The sequence below is a fragment of the Jaculus jaculus genome, chromosome 5 (genome assembly GCF_020740685.1).
Source record: "Jaculus jaculus isolate mJacJac1 chromosome 5, mJacJac1.mat.Y.cur, whole genome shotgun sequence".
NCBI classification, from domain to species: domain Eukaryota; kingdom Metazoa; phylum Chordata; class Mammalia; order Rodentia; family Dipodidae; genus Jaculus; species Jaculus jaculus.
The window spans coordinates 66,615,449-66,633,683 of record NC_059106.1 but is presented as its reverse complement, the minus strand read 5'-3'; the positions used below and the strand labels follow the sequence as shown (position 1 = coordinate 66,633,683).

The 18,235-nt window shown below is 50.3% G+C and overlaps 1 protein-coding gene across 1 annotated transcript in view; it reads right to left on the bottom strand.

The window, feature by feature from the left end:
* The window catches only part of Epha10 (EPH receptor A10), a 47,423-nt gene extending 29,469 nt beyond the window's left edge, over positions 1-17,954 (bottom strand). Inside the window, exons 1-5 of the mRNA XM_045150292.1 lie at positions 17,849-17,954; positions 15,337-15,401; positions 12,696-13,377; positions 5,943-6,098; positions 5,178-5,528 (exon numbers count right to left, since the gene is read on the bottom strand). Coding sequence (XP_045006227.1) covers positions 5,178-5,528; positions 5,943-6,098; positions 12,696-13,377; positions 15,337-15,401; positions 17,849-17,954 — 1,360 coding nt within the window. The remainder of the gene's footprint in view (positions 1-5,177; positions 5,529-5,942; positions 6,099-12,695; positions 13,378-15,336; positions 15,402-17,848) is intronic.
* Between the last annotated feature and the right edge of the window lie 281 nt (positions 17,955-18,235).

The following is an 18,235-nucleotide window of genomic DNA, read 5'->3' as shown; positions in this document are numbered from 1 at the left end:
TCTTTCTAGCTCCTTTGTTTATTTGTTTTTATTTTGAAACAGGGTCTCACTCCAGCCCAGGCTGACCTAGAACTCACTTTGTCACCCAGGCTGGCCTTGAACTCATGGTGATCCTCCTGCCTCAACCTCCCAAATGCTGGTATTAAAGATGTGTGTCACCACGCCTGGATTTTGCCTGCTCATCTTTTTTGTTTGTTTGTTTTTTGAGGTAGGGTCTCACTCTAGCCCAGGCTGACCTGGAATTCACTATGGAGTGTCAGGGTGGCCTCAAACTCATGGCAATCCTCCTACCTCTGCCTCCCGAGTGCTGGGATTAAAGGTGTGCGCCACCACGCCCGGCTTGCTCATCTTTTGATGTAGGTGCTACTGTTTCCCCAAAGACACACAGCTCATTCCGGTTGCTCTTAGACATTTGTGTGCATTCATTCCCTTTACCAAGAACTGGTTTAGGCTTAGGTTTCTAATCAATTCTGCCCAGTAAAAGATGTCAAGTAAAAGAAGAGATTCTGAATGTGTTTTCCCTGAGGGAAAAAGTCTCATGCCACAGACAGCAAAGCAGTGGTAGAACTGCCTGCCTGCAAGCAGGAGTCCTTGGGCTTGATCCCAGCACAACATCCATCTCTTCGTCTATCTGTCTATCTGTCTGTCTGTCTATCTATCTATCTATCTTTTAGTTATTTCCCAAGCATATATACATATTTATATTATTCATATATTTATCTTTTATTTAATTCATCTATCTTTTATTTCTCTAGCATATATATTCAAACATATTTATATTATATATACAAATATATGTATATGTTTCTAATAATAAATCAGAAAAACTATAGATTATAAATGTAGATGGACTATCTTAAAATGTAAGCAAATGTATTCAGCAAAGTATTATGAATAATATAGTCATATGCAGCCAGGCACAATCCGGAATGTGCAGCGTTTTCTTTGAAAGCTCCATTAGTCATCCTCTGGGTGGATGTCATCATACCCACAGGTCAGAAATGCTTGAAAGATACTTAAGAAGCATTTTAGAAAATTAATACCATCCTTGGGTTTGAGGAGACGTTCAGGAAAATGCACAGGCATTATGTGGCCTTGGGGTTAAAAGCACAGGGCTTTAGTGGCAGACAGACTGGGGCTCAAAGACTACTGTCTCTAACTGCATTTTATCATTTGAAAGATGACTAAGCCAGAAGTGGCACAGGCCTATAATCCCAGGACTTGGGAGACCAAGACAAAAGGATCTTGAGTTTGAGGCCAGCCTAGATTATACAGCGAAACCCTGTCTTAGAACAAAACCAAAAGAGAGGGCCTGGGGAGATGACTTAGTGGGTAAAGTGCTTGCTGCACAAGCATGAGAACCTAAGTCTGGATCCCAGCACTCATAAAAGCAGGGTATGGCAGCGCACGCCCATAACCCTAGCACTGGGGAGAGGAGACGATAAAATTCCCGTAGCTTGCTGGCTAACTCATCTAGCCAAGATGCTGAGCTCTGGGTTCAGTGGGAGGTCTTGTCTCAAATAAATATATAAATGTAGGGACTTGAGAGGTGACTTAATGGTTCAGGCACTTGCCTGCAAAGCCAAAGGACCCAGGTTCAATTCCCCAGGACCCACATAAGCCACATGGCACATGCATCTGGATGCCCTGGCATGACCATTTTCTCCCTCTTTTTCTTTCTCTAAAATAAATAAATAAAATATTTTTAAAATAAGGTGGGGTGCTGGGGAGATGGCTCAGCAGTTAAGGCATTTGCCTGCAAACCTAATGATCCAGAGTCAATTCCCCAGTACCCATGTAAAGCCAGATGCTCAAGGTGGCACATTCATCTGGAGTTTGTTTGCAGTGGCTGGAGGCCCTGGCTTACCCATTCTCTCTGTGTATCTCCTCTGTATCTGTCTCTGCTTGAAAACATATATACATATATGTGTGTGTGTGTGTGTGTGTGTGTGTGTGTGTGTATACACACACACACACATATTAATGAGGTGGAAGGAGCTGGAGAGATGGCTTAGCAGTTAAGGCGCTTGTCTGCGAAGCCTAAGGACCCAGGTTCAATTCCCTTGAACCCACATAAGCCAGATGCACAAGGTGTCACATGCATCTGGAGTTCGTTTGCACTGGCTAGAGGCCCTGGAGTGCCTATTTTCTCTCTATGTACCTCTTTTTCTCTCTCTCTATCCCTCTCTCACAAATCAACAAATTAATAATAAAACAAAATAAGGTGGAACATCACTGAGGAGGACACCAGATACCAACCGGATTTTATTTCAATTAATTAATGTAGAAAATCATGTCTGGCATGGTGGTGCACACCTTTAATCCCAGCACTCAGGTGGCAGAGGTAGGAGGATCACTATGAATTTGAGGCCACCCTGAGACTATAGATAGTGAATCCCAGGTGAGCCTGAGCTAGAGTGAGAACATACCTTGAAAAACCAGAAAGGAAAGAAAAAAAAATCATATTGCACAGCACATTTTTGTTGTCAATTTTTTTTTTAGCTTGTTGTTATTGTTTTGAGATAGGGTATCATATAGCCCAAACTGGCCTTGAACTTAATATGTAGCTGAGGGTGACCTTGAACTCCTAATACTCCTGCCTTTGCCTTCTGAGTATTGGGATGGCAGGCATAGGCCACCATGCTAGCTCTGGCTTTTTTTTTTTTTTTTTTTTGAGGCTGACCTGGAATTCATTCTGTAGTCCCAGACTGGCCTCAAACTCACAGCTATTCTCCTACCTCTGCCTCCCAAATGCTGATACTAAAGGCATGTGCTACCATGCTTGTTCTAGGTGTTTGTTTTTCTTTTCAAAATTTTTTATTAACAACTTCCATGATTATAAAATATATCCCATGGTAATACCCTCCCCCTACTTTCCCCTTTGAAACTCCATTCTCCATCATATTCATCCCTCCATCTCAATTAGTCTTTTTTTTTTTTTTAAGATGTTGCCTTGCTATGTTGCCCAGGCTGGCTTTGAACTCCTGGGTTCAAATGATCCTTCTACCTTAGCTTCCCCAGTACCAGGAAATAACCTGACCCCAACTCCCAAGTGCTAGGATTACAGGCTTATTGATTTTATATAGTTCTTCTTTCTTTTTAATATTTTTATTTATTTATTTGAGAGAGTGCGTATGGGTACATCAAGACCTTCTGCTGCTGTAAATGAATTCCAAATTCAAGTGCCACTTTGTGCATCTGGCTTTGATGTGGGTACTGGAGAATTGAACCTGGACTGTTTCTGCAAGCACAGGCCTTTAACTTTTGAACATGCCTCCAACCCTCTATCTATCAATCTTTTTTGTTTTGTTTGTTTGTTTGTTTTTGAAGATGAGTTTTGCTATAGCTCAGGCTGACCTGGAATTCACTATGTAGTCTCAGGGTGGCTTCGAACTCACGGCGATCCTTCCACCTCTGCCTCCCGAGTGCTGGGATTAAAGACGTGTGCCACCACGCCCAGCTTGTCTATCTATTATTTTCTTCTTTTGCAGTACTGATGATGGAAACCGGCACTTTATGCATGTTAGGCAAGAGCTATACCGCTGAGCTACTTTCCAAGCCCTCAAATTTTTAAAAAGTATAAATGCCATAGCAAGGGTTAAATCACAATAGAGACAATAAAGACAGAACTGTTTTCCTGAAAACCAGGAAGATTGGGGAGTCTCTCTCAAAGGGATTAAGAGCTAGAAGTGATAAAGGAAGTGACAAGATTTGAGGATGAGAAAATGGATGTACAACCTAAGGCTTAGAGATAGTCTTAAGAGATATACTAGAGCTACCGAAGTTCTGGTCAAATAAAGAAATATAGAGCTAGAGAGAGGGCTTAGTGGTTAAGCGCTTGCCAGTGAAGCCTAAGGACCCCGGTTCGAGGCTTAATTCCCCAGTACCCACGTACCCACGTACCCACGTAAGCCAGATGCACAAGGGGGCGCAAGTATCTGGAGTTCGTTTGCAGTGGCCGGAGGCCCTGGTGCGCCCATTCTTTCTTTCTATCTCTCTCTGTCTCTCTGCCTCTTTCTCTCTCTGTCTGTCGTTCTCAAATAAATACATTAATTAAATTAAACAAAAAGAGTGAGAGAGAGAGAGAAAGAAAGAAAGAAATATAGGAGAAAAGTTTCCCAGGAAGAAGAAGAAGAAGAAAACCTACACATCAAAAGGTTCACTGTGTGCCAGCCAAGCCGAAAGAAATCTAGATAGGTTAAAGTTTAATTTCTGTTAGGGAATTATTCAAACATCCCTGAGTGTACACATATAAACACCAAGGTACTCACAAAAGAATGAAAATAATCTCAGCTTTCTCTTCTGGCAACCCAACTGTCGATGACCCAGAAGCAGGGTCACGGGAAACAAGGGAGGAGGTCACGCTGCAGTCAGTCTCCTCAGAAGGGAAGAGGACTGGCCAGCCCTAACACTCACACGTCTTTCTGGCAAAGGACGCCTCAAAGTTTGCCCCAGTGAAGCGATAAATCAAAAGTAAACGTCAAGGATGAGGAGGCCGAGGTATCGTTCTTCAGACCCTGAATCTGATCCCAGGGCCTGGAAAGAAGGTGAGCGAGTCAGCCAAGCCCTTTGGTTTGCAGAGGCCAAGGAGGAAGGGGGACTCCAACAGGCAGAAGAAAAGAAATTAGGATTCTGTTTTCTATTGTAAAAAAGAGGGGAGGCGAAAAGACTTTCCATCTCTTTATCCCATAGGCTTCCTGCTCCGTGCTCCGAAAGAGAGCATGCAGGGTGTCTGCAGAAGGCGGGCTCTCAGGACCACCCGGAAGGAGACCTCCCCAGGGGCCTTGGGGATGGCTGGCTAGGGTCTGTTGTCAGGTGTACCCCTATGCTTGCAGGGACTGTGGCCTTTCTTTGTTTTTTTCTCTCTCTCTTTCCTTCCTTCTTTTTCTTTCTCTCCTTTCTCTCTTTTTTTTTTTTCCTTTCTTTTCTTTCTGTCTCTCTTTCCTCCTTTCTCTCTTCCTTCTTTTTATTCTTTCGAGTTAGGGTCTCACTCTAGCTCAGGCCGACCTGGAATCAGTTCACTATGTAGTCTCAGGCCGCCTGCCTGAGTGCTGGGGATCGAAGGCGTGCGCCCCCACGCCCGCCCGACTCTGGGGGTTCATCTGGGGACACCGCTCGCGACGGGCCGGCCGCGGGCCTGGGTTGCGTCCGGGGCGCGCACGCACGCGGGCTCTTACCCCCGGGCCCCGTGGAGACGGTGACCTGCGCGTAGGTGGCTCCCGCGGCGGCCGCCGGGCCCGAGACGCCGTTGAGCGCGGCCACGCGCACGGTGTAGCGCGCGCCGGGCCGCAGGTGCAGCAGCGTGGCGGCGCGCTCCCGCAGCCCCGCCTGGCGCGGCACGAAGGCCACGCGCGGCCCGCAAGGCTCGCAGGTGCCCGCCGGGCCCTCGCGGCCGCAGCGCAGGCACAGCAGCGAGTAGGTGACGTCCGAGCGGCCGCCCGAGTCGGCGGGCGGCAGCCAGCGCAGCCGCAGCGCCAGCGGAGAGCGGCTCAGGCTGTACTGCAGGTCCCGCGGCGCCGACGGCGGCCCTGGGTGGCACGGGACGGGACGGGACGGGACGGGACGCGGCGCTCAGCCGGGCGGGCGGGCCGCAGTGGGAGTTGGGGGGAGGGTACCCGGGGGCCCCGGTCAGGGTTGGGTGGGGGGACGCGGGGAGTAGGGAGTGGAGGAAAGTTACTGATGGGCCGGAGGTGAAGGGGGATTGGTGCGGGGACCAGGATGGCGAAGTCCTCGCCCGGCACGTGGAGGGCACCCCAGGAGCCCACCCCACCGAGCATCCTGACTCCATCCCTCCATCAGGACTCTCCGCGACCCAGCCCAGGCTCGCCCACCCTCCTGCCTCGACCTCTCCCCTCCCCCCTCGTGGATGGATGGAGCCTTGATTGACAACCACCCCCCCCAGCACCCCTGTCTCCAGAGGTGCAGCCAAGAGGGACACTCACGGGTGCAGGAAGCCGAGGGCGGGTCGGTGGGCGAGCGCGCGTAGCTCTCCTGGCACACGCAAAACGTGGAGGCGTTTTCCAGCGCCCGGCTGTGCTCAGGACATGGCGAACACTGGGGCCGCCGAGGGGACACCTTGTAAAACCCTGGGGGACAGGCTGCAGGGAAGGGACGGTGAGACGGAGGCACCTTTCCTCCCTGGCTTCTCTCTCCCCCCATTCCTGCCTGCCCCCCCCCACCCCCCCGCGTTAGGGTGGCGTTTAACTCCCTGAATTGTGATAGGGAAAGTGGACGTCCAGTACGCAGTGGGGAGGTGGTGGTGGCAGCTCGTGAAGAGCCCAGTTTCACAGGCTGTGAGCAAGTGTGCGTGTTAGTAGTGTGTGTGTGTGTGTGTGTGTGTGCCAGGAACAATGGCATAGCTCGCTCCTGTTAATCCACTTGATCTCTCACCAGCCTTGAGGAATGACTGCACCCTCATCCTAAATTGAGAAAACTGAGGATTCCAACCCAAACTGGCCTCTTTCAGAACCCTCGTCACACAGCTCTAGGGACAAATGTGCAGTCTTGATGTGAGCAAAATAGCAGGGCAGTACTGCAAGGGCTGGGAGACAGACACACACACACACACACACACACACGCACACACGCACGCACGCACGTCAAAACTCACCCTCCCACCACCCCTTCAGCACGGGTTGATGCATCATAAATTCCCAATTCACGGGCTGGAGGAATGGCTTAGAAGGATTCCTGCAGTTCACTGGCCAGCTAGAACACCAGGCCAACGAGAGGTGGGATGATCCACCTGAGGAATGACACCAGAGGTTGTCCTCTGACCTCTACATGCACATGCACACACGTTCCCATGCATATACACACATGCACGTACGGGCACACAGAGCTCTCACCAGTGGGGCAGAGCATGAATGTGAACAGTGGCGCCTGCCCCCTGCTGTCTGAGGGGGTTCTGGCCTCAGTGGTCCCTCACTTTGCTCCCCGGCCCTCCCCTCACCTCTAGCTGGGGATGGAAGACTTGCTACTCTCAAGCACCAAGAAGACAGACGAGGGCTGCAGAGATGGCTCAGCTGCTAAGGTGTTTGCCTTCAGAGCCTGAGGACCTGAGTTTGATTCCCCAGTGCCCACATAAAGCCAGATGTACAAAGCGGCACATGCATCTGGAGTCTGCAGCAGCTGGAGGCCCTGGTGCACCCATTCCTCTGTCTGTCTCTCTTCTATCTCTCTGCTTGCAAATAAGTAAATAAATACTTTAAAAAGAATAAAGAGGAGGAGGAGGAAAAAGGAAGGAGGAAGAAGGAGAAAAGGAGGAGGTGAAAGGAGGAAGTAAAGGAAGGAGGAAGAAGGAGAAGAGAAGGAAGAGGAGGATGAAGGAGGAGAAGCAGACAGACTAACTCCCAGGAAGAACTGTCAGGGGTTGGAGCCAAGTTGTTCCATTGTCTGGAAGGCTTAGACTGGGGACGGTCTGTCTTGCCGAGAGTCCCAGTCAGCACAGCTCTGCAGACGGCCTTGGCAGCCCCTGTCCTTTAAACAAAGCACAGGGCCGCCTACCACTGTGGTCTGACCCACTGTGACTTGGTGCCATGTTAGCCGAGCCATTCTATGCCTCCCTGGGCTCAAGAAGCCAGCAGTCAGATGGGAAGCATAAGCATTGCTGGCTGCCTGTGTGGTGAAGAGAGGCAGAGGGAGAGCAGGCCTGAGGCGTCAACTGCAAATCTGCGCCCTTGCATTCCTTCCCCCAAATCCTGCATCAGCCTCTACTCCTCTCACCCCTGCAGGCCACACTCTTCACTCCTCTGGCTTTTGTCCCATCCCATCATACACTCCCTTTCTCCTGGCAAGGGAGTTCTTTACCTCTTCAAAGCCCAGTTCAGACAGCAGCTCCTGGGGTGAGAGGCTGGGGAGATGGGTCAGTGGGAAAAGTGTACTGAGCTTAGATCCCATAAAGCTGAACTCAGAAGCACACTTCTGTAACCCTAGCACTCCTAAAGCGAGACAGGAGAACCCCCCCACACAAGCTCATGGGCCAGCTAAACATCAGAGACAAGTGAGGACCGACACTCAGGGTGTTTTCTGACCATTACACATGTGCTGTGGCATGTAAACACAATCGCACACTCATACAAAGATTTTCTACAGTAAAAATACCTCGCTTGGAAGGTTTTCTCTCCAGCCCTGCCCCCCCCCAACTGCCCTGTGCAAAGGTAATATCATCACAAGTGGCTTTTGTTTGGTTTCATCCCAAGAGGAAGGGGCTCAGTACTACGAAGAGAGGAGACAAGGGGAGTGTGTGTGTGTGTGTGTGTGTGTGTGTGTGTGTGTGTGTGTGTTCTCTTAGAATGTGCATCCGAACCTCCTCTAGCCTAACCCCATCCATAACTTTATCAACTGCTAGGAGCCAGGTGCTATTCTAAGCACTGAAGATGCACGGCAGTGAACAAAACAAACAGCCCGGCGTGGTGGCAGAGGTAGGAGGATCGCTGAGAGTTCAAGGCCACCCTGAGACTACATAGTGAATTCAAGGTCAGTCTGAGCTACTGTGAGACCCTGCCTCGAGAAACCCAAACAAAACAAAACAAAGGCCTGACTGTCCCTGGTACAGATGCCCTCCTCCCCACCTCACAAGGAGCACAGAGAGGACATTAATTGGTAATTGGCTCAATGTCTGGCTGTAGAAGTTACTAACGCTTCCATCTGACCCAGGCCCCCTGTTCTGCACTCCCGTCCTACAGGAGGGGATGATGCTCCCTGGCTAAGGGCCGCCCCTCCACGGTTCTTCTGGAGCCCTGCAACATCCACATCTTCTCTCTGCCTGTGCTCACCGCTCCTCCCTGCTGCCTCTTCCCAGTGACATCACCAGGGGCAGGAGCAGTCAAAGGGGTCTATGTCCATGTAGGCATAAGGACTCTGAGAATCAGCCATTTAAAAACAATTGTAAGGGCTGGAGAGATGGCTCAGCAGTTTAATGCACTTCTATGCAAAGCCTAAAGACCAGAGTTCAAGTACCCCATACTCAAATAAAACCAGAGGAACAAAGTGGCACATGCATCTGGAGCTCAACTGCAGCAGCTGAAGGTCCTGATGCACCCATCCTCTCTGTCTGTCTCTCTTCAATCTCTCTCTCCTTGCAAGTAAGTAAATAAAAATTTAATAAACAAAACAGCCTTTTAATAGTTTGTTTTCTAATAAAGAACAAAAACACAATATTTAAATAAATAAATCATTAAACTGACTGAAAAACTGCCCTGCTTTTTTAAATTTGTTTTGTTTTTTAAGATAGGGTCTCACTCTAGCCCAGGCTGACCTGGAAGTCACTATGTAGTCTCAGGGTAGCCTCGAACTCTCAGCAGTCCTTCTACCTCTGCCTCACAAGTGCTAGGATTAAAAGCATGTACCACCATGTCCTGGCAAGTCCTGCTTTTAAAAAGCAATACATGCCGGCAGATTTAACCCACATTACTAATACTCTTTCCTCTGGGAGCTCATTGCTCTCCACAAACATTTGGAATCCCACTGGCTCTCTCCCTTTAGCATGCAAACAAGTGTCTCTCATCAATAAAACAATAAATAACCTCTCTCTGTTCAAAGGGCAAGTCTACACATACAGTGATCCCTTCTGCAGAGATGGCCTCTCCCTCTCCCCACCCATTCTGGGCTTCCACAGTCCTGACTCCAGCTCCTCAGCATCTTTCTTCCCTCAGCTGACTGTTCAGCTGGAACAGATCCCACCAAGGACACCAAGTGGACACTGTCTAATCCTTGACTGTAGACTGCGAGCCACACTGAAGGCTGCTTCCTCCTGAATATGTCCATCTCTCTGGGCAGCCATGATACATACACGCATGTAATATAATACGTAAATATATTATGTAATACACCCTATCTATCTATCTGTATGTATGTATGTATAGTCTGTATGTATAGTCTTAAAGTCTCATGCAGGCTGACCTTAAATTCACTATGTAGCTGGGGCCTGCTTGCCTTGGAGTCCTGATTCTCCTGCTTCCTCTTCCTGAGTTCTGGGATGTCAGGCCCTGTCATCATGTCTGTCCCTGAATACATCCACCCTCATCACTCTCTATCTCCTAGTTCTCCTGGACTTCTGATCACATCACCTTCCTTCTTTTACTTCTGCCCTCACCAATCCTGTCTTTACTATTGTAGCCTGAGGTTTCTCTCTCTCTCTCTTTCTCTTTTTTTGTTTTGTTTTTCAAGGTAGGGTCTCGCCCTAGCCCAAGCTGACTTGGAACTCACTCTGTAGTCCGAGTTCTTCTTTGACAACATAAATCTGGCTGTGTTGGATCCCTCCTCAGCCTAATAAAGCATGACATCTTTATCCCATTGTTCATGGTCCCTGCATGGTTTGTTCATCCCCTCACACCCTCACATGCCCTCCGTGACAGCCACGCCAGCTTACTTACTCGTCACCAACCATGTATATTCCTGCCTGCTGTCTTGCTTCTGCAGGATGCTCTTTGGCTGCCTAGAAGAAAGGCCTCCTCCCTCTCCTAGAAAGCTCTTCCCGCCCTTAGAATTGGGTTTCCCTCCTCCATGCTTCCTTAGCTCTCTTTGAACTAAACACTTGGTCTCCCAGTGCATTTCCACTAGGCACCTACCCCACCCTTCCTTTGATGGACCCTAGGGCTTCTCAGTCTCATGCCTGAGGTCATGAAACTCCTAGTCTGTGGGCCTGGGGACATGGTTCAGCAGTGAAAGGTGCTTGCTTGCAAAGCCTATTGGCTCCAATTCAAATGCTAAGCCACTCGTGTAAAGCCAGATGTAAGATGTGGTACAAGCATCTGGCATTTGTCTGCCACAGCAAGAGGCCCCAACATACCCCTCTCCTATACATGCAAATAAATCAGTATTGTCTTAAAAGAGAAGCTGCTAACCTGGAGTCTAAAGTACACACCTATGGAAGTAGATCACTGTGTACCACAGTGAGTGCTGGAGAACACAGAGCTGGACCTCTGAGAGGTCACTGAGATTCTTGTCACTCAGCTGCTTACTAAATCACACGCTCCCTGGTGGGGTGGTATTAATGCCATTAATGTAGTAAATATCCCCCCTAGCCTCAAGAGATTGAGATTAAGCTTCATATATATTTTTGTTGTTGTTGTTTTGAGGTAGGGTCTTGCTCTAGCCCAGGCTGACCTGGAATTCACTATGTAGTCTCAGGGAGACCTCGAACTCATGGTGATCCTCCTATCTGCTTACCTAGTGCTGGGATTAAAGGCGTGCTCTGCCACGCCCTGCTAAGCTTTTTACTTTATCCCCAGATAATGGAGCTTTTGGAGGTAGAGCCCTGTTGGAGGAGGTGTGTCACTGTGGACAGGCCTGGGGATTATAGAGTTCAGCCTGCCTTGCCAGGGCTAGCTAGCTCACGTTCCTGCTTCCTCCCTGTTGATGTGACAATGTGAGCCAGTTTCCTGCTCCTGCCATGCTTTCCCCACCATGATGAAACTTGTAAGCTGAACTAAACCCTTTCCATAAGTTGCTTCTGGTTGGGTGTTTTGTTCTAGCAATGAGAAGGTAACCCTATATCCAAGGAATAGGTAGTGACATTCATCTATATACACAAGCTAGTCCTGTGTAAATGCAGCTGGCACATGCTCAGTTTATGCTGAATGGATGTCTTTCCACCACTCTTGTGTCCTTCTGTTATAGTGCATACCGCTTTCTTAGACGGTTTAAAAACCTTTGTCTCGGAGGATCACTGTGAGTTCAAGGCCAGCCTGGGACTACAGAGTGAGTTCCAGGTCAGCCTAGGCTAGGTTTACCTCAAAAAAAAAAAAAAAATTCCCCTCTCTTCATCTACATATGAGCTTTTCAAGAGCTGAGACTACATCTGGTTTATGCTGCCCTGACACCCAGAAAAGGACCTAGTTTGGGAAACGCAACCTTGATATTTCTACACTAAATGCACACATTCATGACCCCACTCTTACCTTCCAGCTCCAAAGCCGCAGGCCTGAGAACCCAGCCAACACCCTATCATGGATCAAGGTGCATCTCCCACAGGGGGCACAATGATTCTAGCTCAGAGAGCTGAGTGGGGTTTGAGGAGCGACAGGTGCAGCCTGCCATCTCTCTTGTACTCTGAAATGCTCCCTACCAGCTTCTGACTTGATGGGTTAGTGGCTCACTCCCTATAATGCCAAGCCCAAGGTTTGGGCTGCTGTGGAGTTTTCTTGAGCATAAGGGCAGTACAGTGTAGGAGAAAGAACTTGAGAGCTGGGCAGACCTGAATGCTGGTCTCCCTCTTCCTAACTTTGCAAGTGAGGCAAGTATTCCTCTTGGATAATTTCTTGGAGGTTATTTGTGAAATAGAGATAATGTCTTAAATTGTTGCTGGCAAATGAATGAGAAGGCCTGTGTGAGGAGCCTACCATACTGCTAAAATATACGACCCTGGTGTGTGTGAGTGTGTGCTTGCGTGTGTGTGTGTGTGTGTGTGTGTGTGTGTTACAGTATTGGCCACAATCCCAGAATTCTGCCTCTTAAGGGTTGGGATTACAGGCCTGTGCCACCACCCCTGGCTCCTAAAGCATCCTTATATGGGGTCTAATTCACCTCTTTGTAACTTCACTCATTGGATACGGCTGGGCCCCCCACAGGCTTCTCCAAGGGTCTCGACTGCCTGCCCCACTTCCCCTCATTCATCCAGGGTCCACTCTTCCCCCAGCAGCCACCTGCCACGGCCATGTTCCCAGCCCCACACCTCCGGGTCCTCCAGATACCTTCGCAGCCGTCACCGCGTTCCTGGAATCCCGCACTGCAGCTGCAGCGGCCCACGGGCACTAGCCACTCGCCGTCGGCGCCGCAGTGCATGCGTGGAGGGCTGCCGGGCTCCCCTTCCGAGTGGGCCACGCACGTTCCCGCCACTTCCACGAGCGTGGAGAAGGCGCTCTCGGCCGCGGTGGCGGGGAAGGCAGCCAGGCCCCTCACGGTGGCCCTGCACTGCTTGTAGTAGACACGCACGGACACCAGCGCCACGCAGGCGCCCACGTCCTGGAAGGCCAAGTGGAAGCCCCGCCGGCTGAGCGGGCCGATCTCACGCACCTCGGTGTTCAGCTTCATCTTGCGCTCGCCCAGGTCGCCCTGCGTGAAGCTCTCGTCCGCCGCGATCGTGTCGATCTTGCGGGGTCGGTGGCCTCCCCCCGGGCGGGGCCTCGCGCGGCCCAGGTCGGCCTCGGCTTCCAGGTAGTAGACGTTGAAGGTCTCCTTGCAGGTGCCCGCGGCGCCCGGGATGCTGCCGCAGTCGCGCAGCGTGAACTGCAGCTCCACGAAGATGCGCTGCCCGCGGCCGCGGTGGATCCAGCGCGTCTGCAGCCAGTTGTCCTGGTTGGGCTCCAGCACGTTGCACACTTGGTACGTGCGGATGGGACGCTCGTGCTCGTCCACGCCGCTGATCTCCTCCCACTGGCACAGAAGGACAGAGGTGGGGACAGATCAAGGCCATGGTGCTCCCAGGTGGTTAAGCACTAGTCCTCCATCTTTTGGCCTTTGCTCCCCAGTAACATACATCCCCCCCCTCCCAAAGTGACAAAATGCAGAGCAAGAAGGAATTTGGGAAACAAGTCCAATTCTTTTTCTTTTAATATATTTTATTTATTTATATTTATTTGAGAGAGAAAGAAAGAGGGAAAGAGAGAGAGAATGGGCACGCCAGGGCCTCCAGCCAAACTGCAAACGAACTCCAGACACGTGCGCCTCCTTGTGCATCTGGCTAATGTGGGTCCTGGAGAGTAGAACCGAGGTCTTTTGGCTTTGCAGGCAAAAGCCTTAATCTCTGAGCCATTTCTCCAGCCCTTTCTTTTTCTTTTCGGTTTTTCAAGGTATCACTCTAGTCCAGGCTGACCTGGAATTCACTATGTAGTCTCAGGTGGCCTTGAACTCATGGAGATCCTCCTACCTCTGCCTCCCGAGTGCTGGGATTAAAGGCGTGTGCCACCATGCCCAGCTCTTTTATTTTTGTCCTTTCCTTTCTCCCTCCCTCCCTTCCTTTTTTTTTCTTTTTTGTACTAGGGATTGAATTTAGGCTCTTAAACTTGCTGGGCATGTGCTCTACCAATGACCTATATCTCCAACTCACTTTATATATATATTTAATAAGCAATGCTTCAAGAATTTTCCTATTGTTCTTGAACTTGAACAAGGAAAATACTGATCTCTATATCATTGCATTTAAAAAAATTGTTTATTTTTATTTATTTATTTGACAGTGACAGACAGAGAGAGAAAAAGGCAGAGAGAGTGAGATAGAGAGAATGGGTGCGCCAGGGCCTCCAGCCACTGCAAATGAACTCCAGATGCATGCACCCTCTTGTGCATCTGGCTAACTTGGGTCCTGGGGAATCGAACCTCGAACTGGGGTCCTTAGGTTTCACAGGCAAGTGCTTAACCGCTAAGCCATCTCTCCAGCCCTATCATTGCATTTTTATGTACAAAATAATTTATATGTGCTAAATAAACACTATCCTTATTTGTGTGGATGGGGAAACTGAGGCTGCAGAAGGAGAATGACTTGACTGGGTGTGCACACTGAATCAGTGACAGAGCTAGGAATGGTACCTAGAGTCACTTGCTTCTCAACCCAGTCTTCTTGGCACACTCCACATCAGCCCAACACCATCTCAAGTTCCCAGTTCTTTAAAACCCTAAGTCTTAGCCAAGCGTGGGGGCGCACGCCTTTAATCCCAGCACTTGAGAAGCAGAGGTAGGAGGATTGCCGTGAGTTCAAGGCCACCCTGAGACTACATAGTTAATTCTAGGTCAGCCTGGGCCAGAGTGGTGAGGCCCTACCTCAAAAAAATAAAAATAAAAAATAAAAAAATAAACCCTAAGTCTTGCTTGTTCTATGATTACATTGCTTGGAGGATTTACTGTATGCAAGAAACTAGACAGCATTCACTCCATCTAGCAGCTACCACACTTCTGTTCCTAGATATATCCAACTCTTGTGTGTGTGTGTGTGTGTGTGTGTGTGTGTGTGTCTGTCTGTCTGTCTATCTATGGACTTGGAAGCTGGGAAAATGGCTCAGTGGCTGAAGGTGCTTACTTGCACCTTACCTGGGTTTGATTCCCAGGTCCCATGTAAAGTAAGAGGTGCACACATCTGGATTCTGTTTGCAGGCAAAAGCCCTGGCATTCATTCATTCATTCATATTCGGTGTGTGTGTCTCTCTCTCTCCTTTGTCTAATAAATAAAAATATGTTAAAAGGACTTGATATTTTCTAATAGGCCGGTCTCCCTTGACAGCAAGGTTTTTGGAGAACACACCAGCCATTTTTATCCAAGGTGAACATGGGGAGCTAAAGGGACTGAGTCTTGGACTCCTAGAGTACGCTTGGGACAGAGAGGGACAGTTTTACACCTACCCCATCACTTGGCAGTGCAGTCCAGCCCAGCTCAGCCTGAGAGGCTTTGGAATCCAGGAGGATGACTAAGGAGAGGGGAGAACACAGATGTCAGGCAGCTGAAAGGTCATTTTACAGAGGATGGGATCCATTGCTAAGTTCACCATAAATTACTGAATGAGGGGATAGAGAATGAGGCAGAGTTTCTCACCCCAGAGGAGTCTAACAGCCCAGGGTAGCTCAAATCCAGAGCGAGGTAGCCACAGTGATTAAGAAAGGAACCCAGTGCTTGAGTGGTGGCTTGGCAGTTAAGGCGCTTGCCTGCAAAGCCTAAGGACCCAGGTTTGATTCCCCAGAACTCACATAAGCCAGCACATGGTAACACATGTGTCTGGAGTTTGTTTGCAGTGTCTAATAGGCCCTGCTGTTCCCATTCTTTCCCTCTTTCTAGTAAATAAATAAATAAAAATGAAACTTTTTTTAAAAAAAAGAATGGTGCCCATATTAGTTTCCTAAGGCTTCTGCCACAAATTACCATAAACAAGTTGCTAATGTTGAGGTTTTTTTCCAGACAAGGTTTTCACTATGCAGCCAAAGCTCCTCTGGATTTTGCAATATAACCCAGGCTGGCTTTAAATTCTGTCTTCCTGTCTCTGTCTCCCAAGTGTTGGAATTACAGGTGTGCACACCAGGCCTGGTTAGATTTATTTTTTCCTGTTTTGGGTTTTTTTTTTTCTTCCTCTTAAAGTACTGGAGATCAAATGCTTAAGATTTCACTAGCCTAAAGTCAGGGTGTCAACAGGTCATTTCCTCTCTGGGTTCTGAGGGGAGAATCCATTTTTGTGCCTTCCTCAGCTTCTAGTGGCCACCTGTATTCGTTGACCATGGCTCCTCCCCCACCTCCAAAGTGCCTCACTTCCATCTGCTTCTGTGGCCACACTGCCTTCTCCTCTGACTCCGAGTCATCCCACCCCTCGCATGTGAGGCACTGTGACTATACTGCACACATTCAAATGGTGCAGGCTCATCTCTCCACCTCAAAATCTGCAATCCCATTGGCAAAGTCCTTCTGCCATTTAAAGTAATACAAATGCTCAGGACTGGGGCATTAGAAGTGATACTATTAGCCTTCCATAGAGTCTATAGCAAATACTATGGGACTAGCTTTCAAGTTGGGGGTGGGAACTCCGTCACCCTCTTCCTAGGTTCCCTAAGTTATATTCAACTGTGAGTTTGGGGGTGTGAATGAGCAGACTGGGGAATTCTTGCATACATGCCACATCCATTCAGACTCAGAGGCTCTTCTGAGGTCCACTTCCCAAGCACGGAGGAAACTGAGGCCTTTGGAATGTGGCTCCCAGGGTCTGGTGCATGGGAACTGGAGAGTCTCTACCAGCAACAGGAGAAATCAAAACCCTCCATCGATCGCCCCAGGCAGCCCTTTTTCTAGGAACTGTCATCCCTATGCCTTTGGAAGCATGTCAGGGACCCTTTTACATATAATCCATGACACACACCCTCACCCAGAGAAGCTTGGAGTCGCTTTATTCCCCTAAGAGGTGTCATGCCATCGATGTGTACACCCTTTCAGTGGTGGGCACAGAGAAAGACCGGGTTGGACGGCAAAGCCAGCAGCTCAGACACAGGAAGCCAGGCCATGCCCAAATCTTGGAAGATTACTCATCTGGAGCTTAAAGAAGGGGATGGACTGCCAAGGTGAGAGAGGTTGGCTCCAGCGGCGCCCGCGATGGTGGGCATGGCTGCCAACAGCGTGCCGGCTTCTTCATCCACAGGCTCTTGGGAATTGCATACTGGCAGGCATCTGCCATCCCAAGCTGGGACCAACACTGCGGGCAGTGCAGGTTCCGGCTGCTTGGGATCCTGCTCCTGGGTATGGCACCGCGGGGTTCAACCTAGCGTACAGCTCCCCCAAATGCACAATCAGAGACAAGTCGTGGGCACTGGTTTCGCCGACAGCCCTAAATCCCCGCAACGCGGACCCGCGCCTTGTAGACTCGCTCCCAATTCAGCACTGCGGACAGCTCCACGACCAGCACTTTGGGCAGCGCCCGGACCCAGCCAACCACCGCCCCCGCCCCCTTGTCATCAGCAATTCCTCCTGCTGGCCACACCGCGATCCCCTAGCCCCCTACCCCGCCCCCCGCTATTCGGTTCCATCCCGTCTACTGCTCGGATCTCACCGCATCTCCAGGCTCCTCTGCCTCCTCCATCTCCCCGCCCCCACACCTCCCACCACCAATCACTCAGCCTGTCCATCTCCCCAGGCCCCTGACTCCCGTGGTCCCCGGGCTCTTTCCTCCCCCAGCCTCCCAGGTCTCCAGCCCCAAGCTCCTCGGCACCCCTTTTCCCCATGCCCGAGCTAGCTTTCCCTCGCTCTCTCGTTCTTTCCCGCCTGCTGCCCTCTCGCTTCAAACCCCAACACAGACTGTAGTCTCTCCAATAACTCCTTCCTTGCAGCTCCCCAGTCCCCGATCATCTGGCATTCCAGGCTCCGGAGCACAGCCCCCCTCACCTTCCTCGGCGGTCCCGGGCCGTCCAGGACTCAACAGCAGCGCGAGGCAGAGCGGCATCAGGCAGAGGACCAGGCGCAGCGGGTGTGGACAGGCGCCGGTCTCCATGGTCCGCACGCCGCGCTGTCAGTGCGCCCGCGGCTCCGGCCGCGCCAGCCCAGCAACGCTGAGCCTTGGCCCCCAGACCCTATCGCCGGCTGGGGGGCGGGGTCTCGCCGGTCACCATCATCCATGGGGACCAATCGCTAGGCATCGCCCCGGGAGGTCCACCAATCCCCACCAGCAGAGGATGGGGAGGTGGAGTTTCATAGGCCGAGGGGGCGGAACACCCAGCTGGGTGAGTGGAGGGGGGGGGAGGAAGGGGTCCCGCAGATCGCCAAACCGTGGGG